The sequence below is a fragment of the Cryptomeria japonica genome, chromosome 4 (assembly GCF_030272615.1).
Source record: "Cryptomeria japonica chromosome 4, Sugi_1.0, whole genome shotgun sequence".
NCBI lineage: Eukaryota > Viridiplantae > Streptophyta > Pinopsida > Cupressales > Cupressaceae > Cryptomeria > Cryptomeria japonica.
The window spans coordinates 527539083-527565629 of NC_081408.1; the positions used below are offsets into that span (position 1 = coordinate 527539083).

The window sequence follows — 26547 nt, forward strand, 5'->3', positions numbered from 1 at the left end:
GTACTATTGTAAAATGATTTAAAAATTAAATTTTAATTGTTTTATTTAAATGGAAATGTTAAAATAATATAAATTAAGATTTATAATAAAAAATCTTAAATATTTTTTTTGAAAGTTTTTGGATTTGATTGTGCATACATTTTGTACTCTTTGATCTGGATTTTATCAGAATGTAAAAAATTAGACTGATAAAAATGATAATAAATCATAAAATATGATCTAAATTACAGATTAAAAATGTCTATTATATAATAAAATCCAAATTATCCATTAATCCTAATAAGATACACTTAACACAGGAACATGTGGAAGAAGAAAATTGAAAGAATAATGAGGAGTGGGAATTAAGCATAAATGAGAGATGGGGGACCCTGTCCAGAGGTGAGTGTGGGACCAGGGGCCTACAAAATGCCTGCGAAGTCCAGCCCCTCGGTCGTATGTCGGGTATACTTTTAAAAATCATGTGGTGGTTATTAAAACACTTTTTGTTGTCCTCTTCCCTTTGCCTGTAAAATTTTTCCTGACACAGGCTTTCCCACGCATTAATTTGTCCAGTAATGATGAGGAGTTCAAGTGAGTGTGACTGCTGGGATATATGCTTCACCAGAGGCTCTTGAGAAAATGACAGTGTGGATGGCTGAATGAAGAAAGTTCTAATTGATAATGGCGCATGAGTAGTCATTTTGAGATAGAGATTGACAGAGCCTTGGGAAAGCAGTTTATTGTTTTGTACAATGAGTGCAGAATTCAAGTGAATAAGGATTGACTTTCATTTTCATAAATGGATGCTAGTTGAAAGGTTCAGTTTTGTGAACCTTCGTGACAAACATATAGATACTATTTTGCATATCGCTGTCATGCTGTGGATGTCTGATGCAGTGAGATAAACGAGGTATCGTACAGTCCAACCCCTTCTACTTTCTTATTTATGATGTTGTCTTGTGTTGGCCCTTGATGGGTTTTTCTTTCTGCACTGTTTAGACTGCCCCCGTCTCTGCCTCTGCCTGGCCCTGACCTGCATGGGACTAAGGCAGAGGCAGTCGATTGAACTTGGAATTGATTCATGAGCTCTATTTGAACTGAATGGGTAAATTGGATGGGTGTGAACCCAATACCCAAATGGCTGTTAGTTGTTTGGAGTTCTCTTTTGTGTGCGATATGATGTCACCCTTTTCGCAGATAGAATAGAATTGTCGAAATGAGTTCTTGTACCTAATGAAAGATTGTGACCGGTGCTCAGCGTGGGATGGAAGCAAAATAGGACTGTTGAGTGCTTTCCGATGCCTGATAAAACCATCTTCTTGCGTGCAAGATGAGTTTTTAGAAATGTTTTTGGCGTGCTCAAATGGCATGGAGGTTTGTATAGGATATGTTTGTGCAATGAACTAGTCTGTTTTCTTTAAGAGTCCGAAATGGGACTGGAATTTTTTCTCCTATTGACATGGTAGCCGCAAGATTGTGAAGTGAAAGCTTCATTTTCGTGGTGAATCTTTTTGCAGAGGCTTAAGGTCATCACATGGAGATTTGGTTTCTGTAAACTTGTGATAAGGTTGCAGACTTATTTGTTTCATGGATGCGCGACTCTACATCGTTTCGGTGTCTGCTGATGTCACAATTGACTAACACGTAGCTTCATTTCAGGAAAGCAACTCAAATGCATCGAAAGCTTTTTAGAGTTTAAGGTGCTGAAACATTTCGTAATCTGTTTGATCCCCAATTTAACGCTATCATCCAGATATATTAGGTATCCTCGAATTCCATTTCAAAGCAACATTCCGATTCAATCAATACATGTACGGTTCTGTTTTCAGCGGTTACTATTTGATGAAATACCATATTGCAGTACAATGGATTTTCCAAAGCAAATATAGAGGCGCCTTCTGTCTAAATGACATGAAGATCACATACCTGATGCTCTTCAAGCTCATGGGTTTCCTACCGTAGCCCTAAATTTGATTTTCTTGGATTATGCTTATAAGTCGCTTACAGGTGAACTGAATCAGACTGACAAGAGGTGTCTCCAACTGCTTCTTTCCTCTCATGTAATGGTGTACACTCTGTTTAGAAAATTTCATAATTGACGTCAGGTTTGTTTCCGTTAATTAAAGTCACCGGCTTTTCAATAAACACTCCAATAGCTAGAGAAGCCACAACGTGCCCAGATGTGGACTTATCTTCTTTTGCTTGGATTTTTTGATTAAAAGAAGACCATGCCCTAAGCTTTTTCTCACTATAATTTGTTGTAAACTATACCTTGTTCCTACCCTATTTTCTTGATCAAGCATCGACGTCTTCCTTTTTATTACCTGAAGATGGATCTAGGAGTAGGATCTGAAATGTCAGGCGAAAATTCAAATGCAGTTGATTCCGAAAACCTTAGGCAATAAAGAAGTTTGTAGTTGCTGGCTCTCGTCCTTAGACCAAGCAGGTTCAGATGGTAAGAAGGAATTCAGCTAGGTCGCCGGCCATTTGGCTAGGCTTGACTGGTAGTAGTAGTAGTAGTTGCCTGCTGTTTTTAACATATGCAAGGTATCTTTATCATTTTGGTTGCTGTTATAACTCATTTCGACTGCTGTTAAATGCTATATCTACGTTGACAAGTAGTGAACACCGTTGACTAGAATATATTGATAAGTTAACTGCTATAATGATGAACATCTGCAGCAATTAAATGTTGCTGTATATTCTTGGCATGTACATGCTTGGGTTGATGGCTGTATGCTGTCTGCTTTGTGGCTTAAATCTGTAAGTCATCTCATGAGAATGAGGGCTTACAATATTTATAGATGCTTGAGAGTTGTCCAAGGTTGTGGTTGGCACCTGTAAATAAACTTGTGAGAGCACTTGAGTTTTGGTCCTTTGTGGTTGATGCTTGTAAGTTGCCCCCTTGTGGTAGATGCCTGTAAGTGGCCATTTGATAATGCCAGCTTATCCCATTTGTAGATAAATGCAGTTATTTCCAGGAGTTGTTTGATGGATGTAAATCATACCCCTTGGTGGCAGATATCTGGAAGTTGTCTCACATGGGATGTAATGGTATTTCTATATTATGCAAGTGAAATGGCAGAGAACCAATGGGATAACAATAACATTCCACACAGTAACATTGCAATACAATATATTAATATTAGTAGAACATATCAGAAATGACAGCTGATTGCTGAATTGCCAAAATACTGAAAGCAGAGACTTGAGCATTTTAAGGTGGCACTGCAAATACAATAGACCAAAGATATGATTTACACAATTTACTTTCCAAACAAAATACCATTCCTTGTTTATATAGTCACAATTAGGTTAGGTCATCCCAAAAGCTTTAATGAGGCCAATCTAATAAATAGGAAAATACCTAAGAAGCTACCAGAAGCTTATTCAAGGTTTATGTGTGCCACTCCATTATCTGACCACACATAATGATACATATAGGGCCAGAGACACAACATGTCCTTACCCTTCAAAAACGTGTCGTTCTCAACACTTGAGAATTGTGGATGTGCTTCTGCATGGATTGCTCATTTTTCTAAGTAGCAACTTTAGTTGGCAGGCTCATCTGTCTGATTAGATTTTCCATGATCGTTGTGTTCCTTCATGATTCCCTGATCTGACATTGCTTCTGGTTCTAGAATGATTTTTCCTTCCTCATCAAGCTCTAGAAACTCTCTCTTTGCTAGAATCTGATCACGGAGAACCTTCTTGAGGAATGATGCATCAATGACTGGGTTGATCCATGAAGAAGGGGATATCTCCAACTTATATGTGACACTGTCAATCCTGGGAGGTGCCTTGGGAAGGCTATAGAAGCTGGGTGAGAGTTTGCTGCTGTTATGCTTTGTGAGACAATTGTTTGTATGGTTGACGCCTTTGATTGAAGATCCACTCTCTGACTTCAAATTGTCTCTTGCTCCTATGTTTATCTGCTTGGTGTTTCATTCTATTTGATGCCATAGCCAAATTCTCGTTGAGGATTTAGGATGTTAAGATGGTGTTGCATGTAGTTTTCTATTGTTTGAACTTTTGACCAACCCTGCAGATAATTCTCCTTGAGGTTTGGTGGATGGTAAGATAGTGCTGCAGATTAGTTTTCCATTGCTTGAACCTTTAACTAACCCTGCAGATTCAAAGTGTCAGTGACTGGTATATACCCACACAGTTCTTTGAATGGCGTTATCTTAGTTGATTTATGAAAAATAGTGTTACATTATTTAAGATTTAACCTAAGGAATCCATTTGAATCTCTGAACTTATTTTTCAAAAGAAAACAACGGATATAACCTTTAAGATATCTGTTAATAGTCTTTATCTGCCTATCTGATTGAGGATGGCATGAAGAACTATGGAACAAGTTAGTTGTAAAAATATTGAACAAGTTTGTACAAAATTTGTCAATGAATACATGAGTGCTGGCACTACCTATGATTTTTGGAGTCTAATGATGCTTTTGGACATGCTCCATAAAAGTTGTCACCACTATAATAATGAGAATGGATGACATATACGTCAAAAAAATGTTAATATTTAGTGAACTTATCGACCACTAATAGAATAACATTCATCCCTTTTGATTTAGGAAGGCTTGTGATGAAGTTCATGGCTACGTACTCCCATTGTTGGCCAGGAATAACCAGTGATGCAATGGTACTGGTGATTTTGTTGTCCTGCTCTCGATATACATGCAGATACAACCTTTTGCCACAAAAGTTTGGATCTCTCTTAAGTTCTTTCAAAATTAAATCTCGTCAAGTCTTTTGAGGAACCCTTATTGGCATCTTATAGAGGGTGCATGCATTTTTAACAGAATCAAATGTTTCAATTCTAAGATCTGGCATAGGTACAAACAATTTGTTCCATACAGACCCCCATTTGTAAGCAAATAATCCCTCGCATTTTCACCACGTTGTAGTTGTTGGACTAGTTGTTGTTTCGTTGAACCCCATTACCATTCTAAGCGTGCTGCTTCAATCTTGCCAAATTGCATGGTGGAGATTTACCAAAGGAGAGCTTTATCATCTTCTAAGTAATGGAAAGACCATTTTTTGCACATTCTCCTCCTCTTTGGAAGGTGAACTTGATATTGTAGCCTAACATCATGGCAATGCACTTATCTTGCACCTCTAAACATGAATTCTATTCCAAGAATTATCCTAGATTCCTAGGCTTTCATCATTTGTTTTGACCTTGAAATAGTGACTCAATAAATGTTGTTATTGTTTGACTATATGAAAGATGGCCAACATCTCTTTTTTGTTAGCTGTTTTGACCAAATTCTTTCAGTTTCACTTTTTTTCTTTAAAATGTGAGCGGATTACCTGCATGAATATTGCTTGAATACACACATTTGAATTGTCATACTTTATGACGAATGCCATGTTGAAATTTAGGATAGCTATGGTTGGGGTAGAAATAAGAGCTTCGTAGAGTCACTTGAATGTTTGAGTGTTGATATCAAACAATGCAAATGGTTTATTCTTCAACAAGGTTGTTTAGAGGTTTTAGGATGAAGGCATACCCGTGGACAAATCTATGGGAATATCTTGTCAAGTTGAGTCTCTTTAGAATGTTTGGTACAAACCATCTGACTACTGCTTTTATCTTTTGAGGATCTCTTTAACTCCTCCATCAGAGACCATGTGACCCATGAACTTAAATTCTTCTGTACCAAAAGGATGATGTGACTTCTTGCAATGGTGTTGGCTGTTTCAACATTTGCAATACCTGTCCACATGGTTTAGATGATCTTCCAAGTTAAGTTGTAAATTAAAATGTCATTGAAGATAACTAATACAATTTTTCTGAGTAGAGGTTTGGAAATAGATCCTATGAGACATTATTAAAGGAGCATTTGTGAGACCAAATGGCATCACTACAAATTTATAGTGGCCTTATGGGGTTTGAAAGTTTATTTGGGCACATCTTTGAAAAGATGGATCTAAATAGTTTGCATCAACCCACATCCCTATTGCCAATGCTTTGGCTTCCACTTCATGATGCTATTGGATACAAAGTGCAAAACGTAGAAAAACAAAAAAAACACATTTTCATTGCAAAAATGATCAAAAATGCAATTGCTATATAACCTAGCTAGCATGATAATTTGGGTGCACATGTAAAACACAAATGTATATGTAGAATAAAACATTTATAAACACTTGGAAAACTTAAAAAATGTACAACAAAACTGAAAAATCTTGAAAAAAACCAGGGAAAAAAAAAACTTACCTGAAAGACTTAAACAATCTTGAAAATCTTGCTTCCACAAACACCTAAAATAACTACCAGAAGAGCTCAAAGGAAAATGATTGCTGTGTGAGTGAGAAGGGAATGTTCAAGGGCCTAAAAAGTCAAAAAAGAAAAGAAAAGAATGTGTTTTTTTCTGAGTGCAGACTGCATACGTGAGTTTCTCTTGTGGACTCACCTAGTATTTGCGAGTATGGTGCAGTTTTTTAATTCAAACATCACCAGAACTTGCCTGCAAGTAAATGGGTGATTTTTTTGGCTGTGTTTTTATCTGGCATGTACTTGGTCTGACAAGTGCTCAACTATTTTTTAAAAGATGGCTTTGCGTAATGTTGAGAAGGCTGTTGAGAAGGCTAAACCTATAAAATGGGTTTATGTTGTATGGGAAAGTTCTCTACTTTCTATAATTGCATCAATGCATCCCAAACTAATATTCTTGGGTCTCAATTCCTACTCAAGAGGACTTTTGATGTGTTGGTCCATTCTCAAGCCTTAACAATTGTAGCCCATCTAACCAATTGTTTTGGCACGATGTTGAAAATTCCAGAAGATTAGTTCTCCACTTTCTATAATTGCGTCATTACATCCCAAACTATTATTCTTGGGTCTCAATTCCTACTCAAGAGGACTTTTGACGTGTCCGTCTGTTCTCAAACCTTAACATTTGTCGGCCATCTAACCAATTGTTTTGGCATGATGTTGAAAATTCCCAAACAAATCTGATTAGTGGGCATATCTCTAAAAATTAAAAGAGTTTACCATGTTTGCTTGGACTGCTAAATGAGCTAATTCAGATGTCCACTATTCTTCTTAATCTATTCAGGCTCAGTTTTTATTATGGCCAAATCATGTTGAATTTCTTCATGGGCTGCTTCACTGTCAGCTAATTCTTGTTGAAGCTTCTTCATAGCTTGCTTGCATCTTTCCTCTGTTCAATGTAATCCTTCAAAGATAATGTACTAAATTGGACGCTCTTCATTTGCAACTCTTTTATATTTACAAAAATGAGACTAAGAGCTTCATCCTTTGTGCAAACCTCATTTTAGAATAATCGATTGTTGTCCCTTAGGCACAGGTTGTTTTTAAGCAGTGATTAATGCTTGTCTTAGGGAATTGAAATTGGATCCACACATTGGGTTTGTTTTTTGTGGCATCTCTCCTTTTTGCCTGCCTTCCCCATGTCAAGTATAGAATAGTCATGCACAATGTATGACACTGCTTTGATACCACTGATCTGGATCATGGGAGTATTCATGGTACAACGCTCTACATTATTGGAACTTAAATATTTGTAAGTGGAAGAACATTAGAAAAAAACTTCAGTAGGAATAAAATTGAAGAGTTGAGTTATAAATTGCCAAAGAACAGAATATTGCACAATAATGTAGAGCAAATTACATATGTAAACTATTTTGAATTTTATTGACTCTCTACATGAGAAGTGTACATAATGATTATTTGTAAGTGGAAGAACATTAGATAAAAACTTCAGTATGAATAAAATTGTAGAGTTCAGTTGTAAATTACTGAAGAACAGAATGTTGCACAATAATGTAGAGAAAATTACATATGTAAACTATTTTGAATTATATCGACTCTCTACACAAGAAGTGTACATAATGTCACAACTTGCTATGCATGCACCAAGGGATATTGCATAATACATGTACACCATCATTAGGATGTGCTTCAAGGTTGAGACAACTTTTTGAGTTTGTGTGTTGTATATGTGATGCCATACCATCATTAGGATGTGCTTCAAGGTTGAGATGACTTTTTGAGTTTGTGTGTTGTATATGTGATGCCATACCATCATTAGGACGTGCTTCAAGGTTGAGACGACTTTTTGAGTTTGTGTGTTGTATATGTGATGCCATACGGTATATTAATAACTCTACTTGGGGATTGATGACCTCTAGAATATGATGTGGGAAAAATTAGCAGCAGAATAAATGCCTCTTTGTTATTCTCTTCCACACTCTAGCATAAGAGATGTTTGTATAGATGCATGATGTGTAAGTGTATAATCTTTTGAGATAAGAACTGATTTGTAAAAGGAGAACTGAATTGTCTCAAGAATCTGAAGAAGAACCACTAAACAAGTATCTCATTTGAAGACGATACATAACTAGTGGATGTCGCAGAACAGTGACAAAACAGTTGACTACAATTCCCAATGTATGATTACCTCTGTTGTTGGACAACATAAATATAGAAGGCCCATGCGTTGAGCTTTCTCATGGATCAGGAGTTGAGATAATAATTTACTTCTCTATTTACATTAACCAATAATCAATGTTGTTGAATAGAGGAGTGCTGCAAGGATGGACTTGTGCTGTACTGAATGTTCTGTACATTTCTTAGTTGTCTATGTTTGGGTTGATGCCTGTAATGCCTTCCCCATGTGGCAAATACTTTAAAGTTGTCCCATGATGATGAGGTATATAACTACTTTCTATTTGTAGAGACTTGTAAGCTATCCTATGAATCAGTTGGCACTTGTAAGGCATCTTGTTGGAAAAGTTAGTCCTTTGATATTGATGCTTTTGAGTTGTTTTCCTGTGGTAGGAACTTGCAAGTTATCCCATGTTAATGAGGGCTCTCTAATTTGTAGACAGATTCCAGTGATCATAATAATAGGTTAACACATATAATCCATCCTCATATGTGATGGTATGTGGTGGATTGACCACAAGTCATGCCCTCAGGATGGGACAATATGGAGACCTGACCACTACATTCCCCATTCTCCATCTTCATGGTGATCTGTTAGGGAGACCTGGGTGGCCTTAAAGGAACATCTTGATCTGGAATGGATCAGGCAAATAGATTGTAATTCAAACATCATCTCTCCAACATTGAATACTCAAGTATAGAAACATCAAAAGACATGACACCTTAGCATTCACCAAGTTGGTGACAACAGGATCAAGAGTTTGTGTTGGAACAAGTACCTAGACATTTGGAGATCCTATGATAATACATGGTCAAAATCCAGATGATGTCAAGGTTTCAAAACTAGCAGGACTTCAAAGGTCAAGCATGGTATATTCACCACCTCAGGTGCCGAACTTTGTTTGGAATTTTGTGTTAGCCTATGAAATGGACATAAGAGGTCTCCTTGGTGTCATGATCACAACCCAATTGGTTGCTTTGAAATAAACTATCCATAACAGTTCTGCCACCTCAGGCATCAAATTTGCACAAGAGAAGCATTCAACTTCCAATATGGGTCCAGCAGGAATCATCTAGAACAATCAGGATTTTTAAACACTCAGGTGATTTAACCTCAACCCAATACTTGTAAATTTGTAATGTATGCAAGGAAAGGGAAGCCCATAAAACACCCAAGATCCATTTCAGCCAAGCTTAATTGGAAATGGAAATGGAACCTTTTATAGTCCACAATACCCAGTTGTCTGTTTTTGGGTCTACAAATGGCTTGTAGTATATGCCATATGGGACTACCTTGTACTCTATGCAGGGAGCACCTAACTGTGCTACAAATGAGGCATACATACCCTACCCCCTGCAGGATTTGAACTTGTGACCTCTCTTTCAAGAGTACAAGTTCTCCACCATTGGGCCAATTCAGGAGTACATAGAAAAGGCATTCCATGGTCCATATTTTACATATCACGTGTTTCAGATAGTGTAGTGAAAGGAGCAGAATGTAGTAGGCAAATGAGGAGGGGCTGCAATGCACAATGGAGGATGAAGTGTGAAATTCCTATGATCCAAGAGGGAGTAAGTAGTCTTTTGAAAGTGCTGTAAGAACCTTTCTCTTAGTAAAAGTGATTTTTAATTCTAGAATTTTTCCGACATCATGTTTTCTCCAAGGTAAATTTGGTGTTAATAGTTTGTGTATTCAGATAATGTTGATTTCTTTGTATGTTTATCCAATTTTCCTTTGCAATAGCATGAATTATAGACTAGTTCATATGGATTATGGATTATTGCATGCTGAATATTCTTAATATATCAGCAATGGAAAACCATAAAACAACGTCAACAAATATTTTTGCCAAATAACGATGATAAATAATAATACCTGGAATATCCAGTGCATTTGAGAGATCACTTCTACACGCTGCCCTGCAGTGGGCCTGCTTAAAGCTCACAAAAATTGAAAAAATTATTTATCCGAGGGTCATACAAACTAAACTCAAGAACCAAGATACATTTTGTGACCAGTCTGTGTAAAAGATTAGTAAGGAACTGCCATGCCCAAGGTGAAGAGAAAAGATCCCATGGTTCAAGAGCGAGGAAATACTTCTTGGAAATTATTGTAATAGTCCTTGCTTAATAAAGATAAATTTTAGTTCTCAAGTTTTTAACCTACTGGATTATCTCCAGTTTAAATTTGGTGTTTACAGTGCATATTCACCGATATAAATTATTTCTCAAATGTTCGCTCAAATTTCCATCACTAGCACTGATTTTAGTTAATATGGAGCATGGTTTATTGTGCAGCAAACATAATTCCTAATGTATCAGCAATAGTAGAACAATTTCAGTATTTATTCTTGTCAAAGATCTGCGGGGAAGAATCATACCAGAACATCCAGTGTGATTGTTGATCATATTTTGGTGTCCTTACATGGGTTTCACTTGAGGATTGAAAAATAAATAAATATATGCTTAATAAAGACACCATTAACTAAACCTTACACTGAAGTTCTTAAAAAATTACTAAACCTAAGAATCAAAATAAATTGTCTACAGTTAAATCTACTTGAAATTGTAGCAGTAATAATTAATATTTCGTAGTATTATTTAAAAAAAAATTCAGAGTTTAGTATTATCAAATATCTGTTGTACAGAATTATACCTGGAATGTACAGAATTATGCCAGGAATATCCAATGCAACCACTGGTCATTCCTAGGTGACCCCCTGCACAGGCCTCTCATGAGACTCACAAAAATTAAAACTATATATTTACAAAAAAAATTTCACTAACTGTTTAAACCAAAACAAAAACATAATCCAGGAATCGTGACGCATTTTATGACCTGTTTATTTTAATTTATCTATTCTTAAGTGTTCTTAATTTTTAAATTGTAATTTATCAATTTCTATATAGTTGTTTTATCATTATTTTATTTAACTTTCCTCTTTTCTGTCCTATATTTCCTGTGATTTTCAAGGTACTTTCACCCAACCCCTTTTTGCATCCCCTTGTTTTCTTGTGTCCTTAAAAAGTGAACCTGGTGGAATACAGATCTTACCTTGGATTTCCATGTTCTTCCTTGTTTGTGAAGATCTATCAAGAAAATTAATAAGCACCATCTGTACAGGTGGGTATATATTGCAGATATTAGTTCATGGCTTATGATATAATGGAATGATGCATTGTGAGGATGAAATTCATAAATATCTTAATAATAATTCTTGCTTTTGCTGAGGTGGATGGATAGTATGTAGATTGTCGTATAGCTTTGTTCAATGCAATTTTTTTTGGCATGTCTACCTATATTCTATTGGAATTTAGAACACTGTTTTTTATTAAAATTTAAAAATGGAATTTTTTAGTTTGAATAACTGGTGACATTATTGTGGTTCAACATGATTTTAATTGTTACTTGTAAGCACTAGAGAGTTATACTACATTCATTTGGGGCATTCCACTTTTTTTTGGGTCTCATCTTCCTATCTAGATTTATGCATACATGACCAGTGTTAAGTTCACTTGCAGATTTTGCATAATAATAATAAAACTATAAGATATTCTGTGGGATTTACTCTGGAGTCTGGGCATAATTTTTATTAGAGCTGCACTAACTGCCTGATTGGTAATTTACCATGTGCTTTTTTAGAAAGGTGATTTAAACATTGCAAGTTGCTTGGAGAAAACTGTAATAAAGCTGTATGTAGATAGTAGAATGTCTGTGCAAGCATATAATTTGGTTCATAACTTTTTTTAACACACCTTATAATGCCAATGTGAAACTGATACAATCACCAGGCAAATTGGTGGATGATCCTGCAAATTAGCTACTAATTCAACAAGATCATGGAATGCATAATGGAGAACAGAAAGACGAAGTATTCATAAACAATGGAATGGGTAGGCCATTGCCAAGGCTCCAATAGATGTTGACAAATGTCCAATGCATATGGACATTGGTGCATGTGGACAGGATGACACCAAGAGTCCAACCTGTATGGTGCTAATTGTACTGCTAGATCATGTGGCCTAGATGCTGCCATTTTGTTGAATACAGATGGTGTTAGTTGTATTGTCATGCCCGATGACTCCGAGGCCACTAGGTGTTGCATGCATGTGGTGGCATAACATGTGGATGTTGATGTGTAATGATCCCGATTGCTATGGAGTCTGCCCCAATTAATAATTAAAATCTAAATAAATGGAATTATTGAATATTTTAAATACTGTGTGCCGACCTTTCCGACCTTCCTTTTGAGTTTTTATTTAATATTGTGTGCCAACCTTTCTGACCTAGATTTGCAAATGTTCATGCAAATCTGACTTTCAGGGACTTTTATGAGATGAAGAAAGCAACAGGAGATGGGAGGAAAGGGTATAAAGGAAGGAAAGACATTCAACATTGATTGAGAAAGATTACCATCCCAACTTTTGATGGATCTGGTTGTTCATCAGCAAGGGCTTAGTTGCAAAAAAATGGACACATACTTCTCATTAAATCCAATGCTTGAAGAAGATGCTTTCAAATTTGCCACCTTATATCTTGAGGGGATAGGTCATGAATGGTGGTATCATGGCATGATAACTCAAGGGTATGATTTGATAACATCTTTGGAAGACTTTAGCCAAAGATTGACTGAAAGTTTTGATAGGAGGGACCTAGAAATTCACTTTAGGGAATTAGCACAGCCGAAGCAAGAGGGTAAAGTGGAGGATTTCAAAGCAGAATTTCAAAGACTTGTAGTACTTGTTCCTCATGTGACTGAAAGAAGACTCATAATTCTATTTGTAGAGGGCTTGGTTGAATATCTCAAAGGTTTAATAAGGGCATTTGATCCAAGAACTCTACCAGAAGCCATCACAAGAGCCCTTAATTTGGAGGATTCAATGACTAGGGACATATTTTATTCCAAGAAGTCAGATTTTATTCTACCCAAGAGGTCCCTTCAGAAGGATATACCAATGCCCAAGGCATCACCCTCCAAGCCAAGTCAAACAAAGGTATCCATGAATGAGCTACGAAGAAAGAAGCTATGCTTTACATGCCGAGAGCCTTGGCAACTAGGGCATAGGTGTTTAGGTAAAAGGCAAATACACTACGTAGAGGTAGTTTCAGATGATGATACGGTAAGTGAGGAGGCTGAACCTAAAAGGAGGTAGAAGAAATTGAGCATGAACACCAAGGAGAAGAGCATTCAGGAGGTACACTTGCAACTCTTTTAAGAGCACCACGATATAATGCTTTCCGTGTAGAGGAGTCTTGAAAGGCCAAAAAGTAACAATTCTTATTGATAGTGGGGCTACTTATAACTACATTGATGAAGAAGTAGTAAGCAGATTTGTGGTTAAAAGCAGAAGATTTTGAGGTGTTTGATGTTAAAGTTGCTAGTGGGAGAATTCTTCCATGTACTAAAAAAATTCCCCAGATGGTATTGACTAGGGGGAGTATAAAATGAAGGATGACTTCTATGTTATCAGCCTGGATATGGAAGTGGTTCGAGGAGTTCAATGGCTGTACTTAATCGATAAATATTAATAGAGCTACTGAATCATGGAGTTCTCATTTTTCAACACAATGGAAGGAAGATAGGTCTACATGGCCTATCTAAAAAGGAGCCCATAGAAGTTTCAGCTAAGAGGATGAAGCAAGCTTTTCGCAAAAACCAAGTAGCATGGGCAGCTGAATGCTTAATTACAGATACATGTCCTATCCTACAATGTAGCGATTCAGTCTATTTTGGACAAGTATGGCAAGGTATTCAAATATTTTCCTATTGGACTACCACTAGATAGGGGTTTTCAGCATATAATTGAGCTGGAGGAAGGAGCAAAACCAGTTATGATCACTCTATATTGTCATCCTACGGTATAAAAATAATCAAGGATCTGTTGGATATGGGGCATATAAGGCCTAGCTCTAGCCTTTTTGCATCATCCATAGTGCTGGTTAAGAAGGAGGATGGAATGATGAGGATGTGTATAGATTATAGAGAACTCAACAAAAGGACAATTAAGAACTATTATCCCATATCAAGGATTGATGAGCTTCATGGAGCCAAGTATTTCTCCAAGATTGATTTATGTTTAGGGTACAACCAAATTATGGTAAGAGATGAGGATGTGCACAAAACAACATTTAGGTGTCATTATGGGCATTATGAGTTCTTGGTTATGCCATTTGGCCTAACCAATGCACCAGCAACCTTTCAATCATGCAAAAAAACCAGGTATCCATTCTACAATTAAGGAAATAGGTTCTGGTTTTCTTTGATGACATTTTGATTTATAGCAAGACATGGGAGGATCATTTGAAATATTTAGATGAGGTGTTGGATATACTTGAGACGCATTCTTTTTATGCTAAAGTCTCCAAGTGTGAGTTTGGGTTGACTGAAATTTTGTACTTGGGATTCAAAATTAGTGCACAAGGTGTTAGTGTGGATGGGGAGAAGATCAAAGCAATCCAAGATTGTCCTAGGCCAAGGAATTTGACACAGCTAAGAGGATTTGTAGGTCTATGCAGCGACTAATGAAGGTTTTTGAAAGGATTTTTCATAACTTGCAGCCCCTTTAACATTCCATAACATATGAAAGCAAAAACCTCAAGGAGGCTGAATGAAACTTCTCAATTTATGACAAAGAAATGCAGGCTATAATGCATGCTTTAGCTAATTTTTAACATTATTTGGTTTATGGGAAGTTTGTAGTTAAAACAAATCACAATAGTCTGAAGTTCTTCCTTAACCAAAGGGATTTGAATGATAGGCAGCACAAACGGGTAAGTAAAATTCAAGCCTATGATTTTGATATTGAATACATGAAAGGGGATAACGATGTGGTAGCTCATGCACTTTCTAGGAAGCCTCATCTTCATTCCTCATCTTCATTCTCTTACTAACATATCTGCTGATTGGAAGGCTTTGATAATAAGGCTTTGATAATAGCTAAGTATGTTAAGGATTCGTTTGCTAGTGACATTTTGGAAGGAAAAATGCAAGATGACAAGTTCAAAGTAATAAATGAGCTCATCCTTTACAAAGACCAAGTGTATATCACACTCTAAGATGAAGGGAAGGATTTTGAGAGCTTGCCATGACACACCACTTGCTGGTCATCCGGGTTTTTACAAGACATACAAGTAGGTAAGTGAATGCTTCTCATGAAAAGGGCTTAAGAATGATATGTTGCAGTATGTTATTAAGTGCATGGAATGCCAACAAAACAAAGTAGATCATGTTTTCCCAGCTGGTTTATTACAGCCCCTGATTATCCCGAATCAGAAATGGGAGAGTATATCCATGGATTTCATCATGAGGTTGCTAAAGGTCCAAGGTAAGGACTGTTTGTATGTGGTTGTTGACAGGTTTATGAAATATGCACACTTTCATGCCATAACTTATAAAATTAAGGCTCCTCAAGTGACAGACTTGTTTTTTAGGGAAATTTTCAGACTTAATGGGTTGCCAAAGAATATTGTAAGTGACAGCGACAACATGTTTTGTTAATTTTAGTACTTTCAGATTAGATGAAACTCAGAAAATCAGAATTTGTTTCTAACTAGGTTAATTAGATTTATTGGTTTTCAGATTTAAGCATAGTAAGAAATGAATGCAAAAGAGACAAGACAAAGTTACCCTGGGAAAACTTCCTAGGAGGAAAAACCCAGCCAGAAAAGATCCTCAGATCTGATTATGGTTTTAGATTCAATTGACAATTACACACTTATCTGGAGTATAGAAGTTGCAGTCACAAGGAAGATGATATAGAAGACTACACAGCTAGTTTGTTGACAGTGATCATGTTTTACAGTCCTTCTAACTTGTCTTGTTGTGCATGCACCTTTCAACTAGTTCACAGTCCTTTGCTTGAGCCTTCAATGGAGATCCCTGTCTTTGATGATAACTTGTGATCACCAATTAGATCTGCTGCACATACATGGAGTTCGCTGTGATCACCAATTAGATCAGCACATACATGGAGTTCGCTGTGACCTAACTGATAATCTGCTGCCTATGGATGAAGTTCGCTGTGATCTGCTGCTTGCAAAGGAGTTCGCTACCCAAGAAGGATATATTTCGCATTTACTTGAAACTGTATTAATGATATTGTGAGAGTTATATGTCTTATTTATAGGAGAGCAACCACCCCTAATCAAGTTGGCTTATGATGAGTTAATGACCTTTAATTTATTTGCATCACTTTAACCAAAACCCTTTATTAGATAGGGTCGGCCCTATTCATGTAAGCATGTTATCTTGCACGTAGCGTGGTATTGAGGAGTAGCGTGGTGTTAAGGAGTGCGTGATGTATAGGGCCCAGGCCTAAGAGTGGCGTGTGGGATGAGAAGGGCCCAGGCCTAAGAGTAGCGTAAGAGGAGAAGGGCCCAACCCTTGGCGGATTCCAATGTTGTCTTAAGGCAATTGGAATCCGCATTCTACCTAGTTACAATCAACATGTTCCTCAGCTTGTTTTGGCAAGAACTCTTCCGTTTGATAGACGCTAAATTGACACCAAACACTAGCTATCATCCACAAACTGATGGGCAAACAAAGATCGTGAACAATGGATAGAAGCCTATTTAAGGAACTATGTCACAGGGCAGCACGGAACATGGATCAAGTGGTTGCACCTAGAAGAATATTGTTACAACACAACTCATCATATGTCCTTTGGTATGACTCCCTTTAAAGCACTCCATTTATATGATTCTACTTCATTTATGGACTTGATGTTGATTGATAGTAGAGTGCCAAGTGCAAAGGATATGATACAACAAAGTAAGGATATTTTGGAAGTTCTCAAGGAAAATTTGCAGCAGGCTCAAAATCAGCAAAAGTTATATGCTGATAGACATCGAATAGAAAGTGTCTTTGAGGTTGGTGACATGGTGTTTATGAGGTTGCAGCCCTAAAGGCAATCCTGCATTAAAGGGAGTGGAGCCGAGAAGCTGAAACCATGTTTTTTAAGGGCCCTATAAGGTGACAAGGAAGGTTGGTGCAGTGGCTTATGAGCCGGAACTCCCATGGAACTCCAATCTGACAAGGAAGATTCACAACACCTTTCATGTTCTTGCCTCAAGAAGGCTCTTGGACGGCAAGTTACTCCCTCACAAGAATTACCTCCATTGGACTATGAAGGCAAATTAATTTTCGAATCTGAGACAATAATGGATGTGAGAGAGAAGAGGTTGAGGAACAAAATCATTTCTGAGTATTTGGTGAAGTGGAAGGGACTTCCCCTTGAATATGCAACATGGGAGGGGGTTGAAATTTTTGAACATCCCAACCTGAAATTGCTAGAGGACAACCAATTTGGGATGGGAGGATGGTGATGATCTTGATTGCTATGGAGTCGGCCCCATTTAATAAATAAAATTTAAATAAATAGAATTACTGAATATTTTAAATATCATGGGCCGAAATTTCTGACCTTCATTTTGAGTTTTTTATTTAATATAAATAAATTAATAAGTCGGCCCTAAGGCTGAGCTGTTTGTTCTGGTGGTTAATTCTGAACTGACCCTAGGAAATGTATATATATCGTTTGCTGTAGCTGAAGAAGATATTGGAGAATTTCAGTTGATCTTCATTACACGAATGCAAGGGAACTTAAATGCAAGCCGAGCTTCTCATCTTGGTAGGATGTAGCCCCTGCCCTGCAGTCACATTAAATCAGCTATTATATTGCATATTCTCAGTTGTATTTGTATTAGAATTGATTTGGATATCTGACCCGTAATACATCCCAGGGCCTGCATATTTTGGAGCTTATACTTGGTCGTGAAAACTACAGAAGGGTATATACTGAGCCAGTCTATGAGTGATAGTCATCATCTCCTTTGCTTTGTCTTCCAACATAGCAAAGCAGGAATCTTGGGACAGATTCGAAGGCGATTCAAGAGAGGAGCGATCTCATCAGGAAAGGTGTGATAAGTTAGTGCCAACTCGATTGGAAGTGCCTACAGCGAAGTTTAGTTCAGTTTGTTCATTGCAGAAGTCTCTGAAGACTTTAAGGAGTCAGAACGGACTTGGAGACACCACCTTAAGGTGCAATCAGCTAATCGCATCCACAAGAGGGCCAACCGACAGTCTATGGTTTCATCATGAAACTGAGTGTTAGTAGTTGCTAAGAAAACTGGGGATCAAATGTCTTATGTGAATGCCATTTGCTAAGATTTATGTTAGAACTAAAAATAGAGTATACCTGTTCTGGTTCTGCAAACGTATGTGTTTTTGGTAATTACATTGCTTGAGGTGGTAAAAACATCAGTGTTAAGAAAATATTCAGAAATCTGATATGAGCAATGATGCATGAGGTTGATATGATTGTATATGATGAAGATGTTTGAATCTGATTATTGTTCCTGAAGTTGTGCAAATTTTTACTATGGCTGATTAATTTTCTGACTATTTCCATTTGAAGTCTTAAGAAGGATATTTCACAATGCCCCATATGTTGCGCATGTATGGTCTGACTTGGCACAAGCATGTGCAACCATATGCAGAGCCATACTATTCACATATACAGTGTTGTGCCATTGCACATGAGTACTATGCATAAGGTGTTGCATATGGATGCATGGACGCTGTCATGTGTGCATTTAGCAAGGCTAAGTGTGCTTAGGAAAGTGCCAATGAAAATGTTGCATGAGGCTGTGCTTGAATCACAAACTATCTTGATTTTTTTAGTGTAAATATTTTTCTAGAATTTGAGTTTAGAAGCCTTTTGTGTCATTTTTATATAAGCAGTTAATAATATTGAAATTAATAAGGAGGTATTCAGTGGCAGCCTTAGTAGAAACTGTAATTTCCTTATCAGCATTATTAGTTAAGACATAAAAGGCAGCCATCATTTTCAAGTGTAATATTTTTTATTTTGTACTGTCTCTGGGGAAGATGCTCAGGCCTTTGATTATAAGAGAGGTTTATATAATTAATGTGTTGAATATGTCCTTGATTTGTTTCTAGAGTCACAACTTGTGACCTTGTTTTGTCTGTATTTGTGAATTTAAGCCGCACTGTAATGTTTATTGCTTAAGTTTAACAGTGTAGGGATTACAAATCAAGTCCTACCCTTATTTACTTTTCCATATTTTCATGTAGGAGCAAGTAATATGCTGTGGAACAAATCATTTAGTTTGAATGGTTGACTGCTGTGCTCCATGTATGTGGTATTCTTTTTTCAGTTCCACCATTAAGCTGAGCTTTGTGCCACACTGGTCATCTAGGGAATCAGCTTTGAGCATTTAATTTCCATCTAATCACACAGGTATAGTATCTATCCTTCTTTATGCCAATAATTTTATTGACGGGAATGGTGCTTTCAATTCAGGACAGCATTCTGTGACTAGAATTTTGACTGAACTGAAGATCACTTTTACTTTATTATCATCATTCAGGAGCAGGTTCATTCTAGTAAGTGACAACAGCGCATTTTATCCACCTCTAGTCTGAAGATTTATTTATAGAACTGAGGTAGAATTTCAGTATTAGAACGAGGTCTTCAACAGACACAAAGGTGGAGAAAACTTAGTGATAACATTAAAAGCAGAAGGATGGGCCGTTGTGCATATAAAGATGTCTCGGCAATCAACTTTGGGTTTGGATAAATTGCAACAACAAAGTCATGTTGCAGAGCAAAGTCAGGAGCACAGAGTTGAAATTCCAGGGTCAGAGCCTTCTTTGTCTCCCCAGTGTCAAACTAACAATGTGTGTTTACAGGAATCAACTTCTTCCTATCCTGAATGTTCAGCAGGGTACTCAAAAGGATATCGAGAAAATACTGGTCCAAATATTATTGAAAATGTATTTCCTGGTTACAGTAATTACATGATAGTTTCTGATCCCTACAACTTCTGTGGCACTCCTGATTCACAGCTTTTACCAGCAAAATATACCAGCAAGTTTCATGCAGAATTGGTGCAAGAAACTCCTCCTTTAGCTGGAAACACCAAGTCTGGAGATTCTCTCATACCTTTTAGTTTCAATGGCTGTGTGAATTCATCAAGAATAGAAAGCTGGGATTCTGGACGCCCTCAGTCAGGGATGATGAATAATAATGGTTTGGTGAACTTACCTTTATCTGTAAATATTACAACAACTGTTCCAGCTGCAGAGTTGTTGGCTGCTCCAAGCAGACGGTCAAATACATTTGGATCAAATAGCAGAGAGGAAAGCATGGGTACATATTTTCCAGATTCAAGTATCCAAACAGACACCATGCAGACCCTCTATCTCATGAACCCAGGGGTTGCAGGTTATACTGATTCAGTGGCTTCTGGGAACATGGTACTCCTTAATAATATGCCAGGAAATGCATTAACTACTCATAATTTTGTTGGGAATGGGCAACCACAGCAACATTTCATTGAAATCAATGGCTCTGCTGCTTCCCGTTCCCAGCACTCTTCTTTGGGGGCTGTAGAAAATTCTGCAGCAGAACATAGTGTCACTTCAAGTATACTCACGTCAGCACTTGGAGCCCATACTTACAATTCTTGGCACGGTAGAGGAAATGGAATGACTTTCCAACAGACAACAGATGCAGCATCCAGCAATCAGTCCCTATGTGGGCAATTGAACAATTGTGCCAAGCTTGATAATCCATCAGTTGCTGAGATTTCTCAACTAGGGATGAGGCATCCACCCATGTCGTCAATTGAAGAGCAGCAACCAGAGATACTTACCAGGGGACTCCAGTTGCAATTAGATCAATCATCCACTGCCACTGGCCAGAGACAGGAGCTTTCTCTCAGGCTTTCCCCACAGCATCCCTCAACTGTCCAGGTACCTTCTTTCCAAAATCATCACACTGACCTGGATATAAACTGCCCAGGTATTGCTCAAGCAACTTCAGAAGACAATATGTATGGAGTTGATGGGGCCAATCGAGATGGGATGATGAGAACTGGGTTTTCAAATTCTATTCATAGTCCTCACACTAGCAAACGAATCCCATCCAGTTTAAACATGGTAGCTGAGTTCCCAAATGTTCTTAGGGGCTGCAAATATCTTAAAGCAGCACAGGAATTGCTTGATGAAGTTGTAAGTCTTGGAAAGTTTGGGAAACAGGACTATGCTAAGCATCATAAATCACATTCTCTATGTGGTAGCAGGAAAGATAAAGAAAATGCTTCCACAGAAGAGGGTGGAAAGGATGGAGTAGTTGACACCAGAAATAGACATAGAGCTTCAGCTGAAGAGGCCGATTATCCTCATAACACCGAGCTTACTCCTGCAGAAAGACAAGAGCTTCAAATAAAGAAGGCAAAGCTCGCTGCCATGCTGGATGAGGTGCGCACTTTTTATGACTTTGGGATATCTTTTCATGTTTAAATGTGACTGTCTGCAGAACACGAATGTGCGTGTTAGTCTGTGACCTGCAACAATAGTAAAATGCACTTGAAAATTGGCCATGGGTTGCACTACATTTTGCATGCACTTTAAGTAAGATAGAAAACATTATGCAAAGTCATTTTTTGAATAACCATGTTGACATCTTGAGTTTGTTCCACAGCATAAATGAAAGTTACTGCATATGGTGGGTTTGGAATCCTCCACCATATTTAATGCTTTTTTTCTATATACTGAGAAAACATCAATAAGTGGTATTTGTTTTTAAATAAAATAAAAAATACAAATTATATTTAAGAAATTTAGTGACAAATGTGGAAATGTATTTATAATAATTTTTATATGCATTTTTTTCAATCGTACAGTGCCAACATTGCTAACCTGGCTGATAAAATCATGAATTTGGAGAATATCGAAGAGCTTTAGAAGAGTTTTTAATTATTCATTAGCATGTCAATAATAAGGATTATTTTTTGTAAACTGATCTGTAATTACTATCAATTGTTATTATTTAGATTTACAGTATACTGCATTTTATGAGTGGACCATTTTATTCCTTCATTATGCTCTACCATATTAGACATTTTGTGTGAAAGTTACTGCCTTGGTATAGGCAGTTATTTACTAATGTGAAGTGTGCTCTTGTATTTTTCCTATTGTCTACAATTATCTTGTAGGATGTCCATAACACAAATTGTACAACTCCCAAAAATTAAAACAAACCTTACTAAAAGTAGCAGATGGCAACCCAATTAGTAGATTGGTTGAAACGTTTCCCTAAGAATTAGAGTTAGTAACCTTCAGATCGTGAAAAAAATTTAGAGATTCTACTCAAGAAATGATGCATCTCTATAACAAACAAGATGGATATTTCACAATGGAAATCTGTCATCAAAATGCATCTGGATATTGCATTAATTTTTAAATAACAATGAACATTCTTCTTAATTTATGTGACAACTCCAATTGGAATCATAAAACTTGTTATATGAACATTAGAAAAAGATGACTCTTGCAAGTGCCCAAAAAAACCTCAAAATTTAAGGCACCGAGATTCTCTATTGGGAAAGGATGTAATGACTCAAAACTCTTGACAGAATGACAGCATAAGATTGTGTTGAACCCAATGATAGGCTGTTAGAGAAAATCCTATTAAACTGTATCTCAAGGCATAATCAGGGAATAAATTTGTACCACATGAAAGTGCATGCTCACATCCAACAATAATACACCTATATGTGGTAAAACGACAAAGAAATGATTAAAAATTCTAAATTTTTTCGTGAAGTCTGGGCATGTTGATGTTATGTCATAACCTCGTTGGGGTTGATGTGGATGAGAAAACAATGATCAGAAGGCGTGGATGAATTCTGTAAGTTTCTATTATGAAAACTAGCTACATGTTGAGTGCTAAAGTAATGTAATCATAACAAGAGGGATAAATTAAAGAGGGTAACCTGTGAATCATAGGAACTAATTACAAACACAAACTTGTGATGGAAGACCCCTGAATGAAGCTTGTAGCAGATGAAAATGAAAGTAGTCACATGTTTGTACAATGGCTTGGGCAGTGAGAGGCCACAAAAGTGCCAGTACATGATTTGATAGTGCTCTTAGAGAAATGTCAGTGGCTGAATGGGGTTGGCTGGATAATTATAGGAGAGAATATATTGATTACCAATAATCTCTCCTGACATCCATGACCGATGAACCTTGGTGGCAGATAAAACCCAGTAATGTACACTTGCCTCCACCACTTAGATTGTGGACAAGGGGAACACGCTTTACATCAAAATAACACAGCTTCGGATTTTCTTCTAAAAGATACAACTTATTGATCCAATGAACTCAAGTAAAATGATGGTGGCCTCACATTGTGACCGCTTCTCCTTAAGTCAAGGCATACAAGGTATGCAAGGAAATAAGGAAAGAGGATATGTTTTAATCCTTTCATGACGAGAATGAATTAGTGAATAATAGTGAAGGAACATGAATGGTTATTTTTATGCAATAGAGGAAAAACATGGGTATATGAAATACCCTCATGACTTTATTAGGTGCACGGCATGGCCTCCTTGGCAAAAATGCTTAATCCCTGAATGCTTATCTGTCTGGAATGTGATTTTTGTGTAGGATATTTCACAATTCCCTCAGATGTAAACACTATCTGATCCTCCTTATCAAGGACTAGTATTTCAGTTTGGACTTGAGTGTGAAATCTCTCTTTTTACATACAATAGGATGCATGACAAATTGGCATGTCTTATGTATAAGCAATTGGAATTATCTTTTTACCAATCTAAAATAGCCATAAGAATGCGGGTGATAATTTTAAGCTTATGCTACCTTGTTATAATGAAGTTTGTTTGTATGTTTGGAGGTATGAAAGAATTTAATCACTTTATTGAATTTATTGTTTTGTTCTATGCTGAACTTCTTGTTTCTTCATATGATTGAGAGCAACATCCAAGTTTTTCTTATGGATGCTAATTATGTTTAGTGATTGCTCTGCAATCATATCTTCCTGTCATCTTTCATTCTTTTTCACACATCACATTTTGCAACACACATGACAATGTTGATTTGCCTTATTGACACGTGTCTATAAATATTTTATTGCATCTTTCCAGTAAAAGCATTGTCATTTGGTGCATAAAAAGTTTTAAAAAATCCAACAGACATTGTTCTCTTTTAATGCTAATATTCTAAATTTTGAAATTATGAACAGAAATATATCTTACCTAAACAAATTTAGGATACTTCTCAATTTGTTTAGTGATCATTTTGCAATTATTATCTTTTGACAAAATCTGTGTGGATTTCTGTAACCCATTTTGGAATCTAAATGGAATATGCAATATTAACCTTATTTTTATGAGATTGCATTTTTGACAACTTTACCTTTGCCTGTTTGCACAAAATTTCAAAACAACAGATTGAACTTTTCAATCCACTTTTGTCTTACAGAGTGGGTATGGTCTTCTTTTGAAACTGATATTGTTTGGGCTTTTGCCAAATTATACACAATTGCAAGCATTTCGTTATCATAAGTTGACCATAATTTTTGTTTTTGCAACTTTATGACTTTTGAAAGTATTGGATGGTCATAATGCAAAATTATGGTTCCAATGGCAAATCTGTAAGTATCAAATTCAATAGCGAATCGTTTTAACTTTTAAAATATCAGCTATGGCTAATATTGGGTTTGCCTACAATGTTATTTATGATCTCTCAAAGTTCTACTTCACCTCATTTGTCCAAATAAAATGTTTTATTTTTGACAATTTTGTTAGAGGTGTAGCTACATCAGTATAATTTGTAATAAAGCCTTGGTCGTATACAACCAAAGTGAGGGCTTTTAGCATAAAAACAGTTTTAAGTACTGGTCATTCGAGTATGGTTTTAACCTTTTCAGAATTGGCTTTGACTTCTGAGGAAATAATATGGACCATATAGCATTTTCTTATCTCTCTTTTTCCAAAACTGCATTTAGACTCTTTTGCATAATATTTATAACTTATTATTGTCCAATATAAAGGGTAAAAGGTGAAGTTTGTTTTTTAGGCCACAATGAAGCAAATAACTAATTTAGTGTATAGGACACCTCTTCTGGTGAAAAAAATCATTCATAGGAAGCTAAAAAGTTGCAGGTGCATTGGTGAGTCCAAGAGGCATGACCTGGAACTTCCAGGGACCTTGTGACCATGGAATGATGTTTTCTAAGTATCATTTGATAGAACATGAACATGGAATGGTGAGTCCAAGAGGCATGACCTGGAACTTCCAGGGACCTTGTGACCATGGAATGATGTTTTCTAAGTATCATTTGATAGAACATGAACAGGATGATATTGGAAATTTGTTCTAAACTATTATCATTCATATTCCTCTGAATTCTACACAAAAAATGATATGATCCATATTTTTACAGTTACCTGACCAGTATAATGGATGCAGAATACAAACTCTTAGTTGGAATAATTTTACCGAAGTCTAATGGTTCCTAATCCTTCAATTTCTGTTTTATGATAATTGGATATCCATTAGGCCTACTATTAAACCGATGCAGACCTTGTTTTATCTCAATATCATGTTCAATATCTTTCTTATTGGCTAGTCCTAATGGTAAATTATAAATAATTTAAAACTTCACGTTTATTAAACGTTTCCTTCCAAACACACAATTTTGACAAAACACCTAATCAACATAACAATTTGAAAGATCTTCCACAATTTGAAAGATCTTAGTTACCAAGGTTTTTTGGGCATTTTTTCCTATGTGACCCAACTACTAGTGCCACAACCACCTTGAGTTAGGTTTAGTGACATTGTGTGAGTTGTACAACATTGATGCCTCCAACTTAAAAAGAGTCCCATGCCTCACACCTCTATCTAATACCAAATTGCCTCTAGCCAACTTGCAACCTTTTTTGTCAAAGGCAACATGCACTCCAGAGTCAATTATCTTAGAGACAAAAACCAAATTTCTAGCCGAAGCTGGTATGTGCAAAATAATAATGTCCTCACTCTCCCATCCATGAAAGACACTTGAACCTTTCCTTGACCAACCATTTGAAGAGAGTTGATATTACTAAGGAAAACCTAACTTTTATCACACTCCTTGTACTTGAAGTACTACTTCCTATGAGGAGTTATTTGGAATGATGTGCCTGAGTCAATCAACCTAGAACCATCACCAATAATATTAAGAAATACAATAGAAACACTAACATACACATTAGTGTCAAAGGATTTATTAAAGGAATCATCCATCTTCGACTTGCACTCCATC

At 36.7% G+C, this 26547-nt stretch overlaps 1 protein-coding gene across 5 annotated transcripts in view; it reads left to right on the plus strand.

Annotated features, from left to right (window-relative positions):
- Window positions 1–447: 447 nt before the first annotated feature.
- Window positions 448–26547, plus strand: part of LOC131069030 (BEL1-like homeodomain protein 1) — a 67084-nt gene continuing 40984 nt past the window's right edge. The window contains exons 1-4 of one of the 5 annotated variants that reach the window (XM_058004328.2): window positions 957–1356; window positions 1500–1744; window positions 19506–19671; window positions 19802–21695. In XM_058004328.2, the coding sequence (XP_057860311.2) occupies window positions 19980–21695 (1716 nt within the window). In that variant the 5' untranslated portion in view covers window positions 957–1356; window positions 1500–1744; window positions 19506–19671; window positions 19802–19979. Of the gene's footprint in view, window positions 893–956; window positions 1357–1382; window positions 1745–19505; window positions 19672–19801; window positions 21696–26547 lie in introns of those variants that run through there. The other 4 variants (XM_058004326.2, XM_058004330.2, XM_058004327.2 and 1 more) reach the window with 4 other exon arrangements.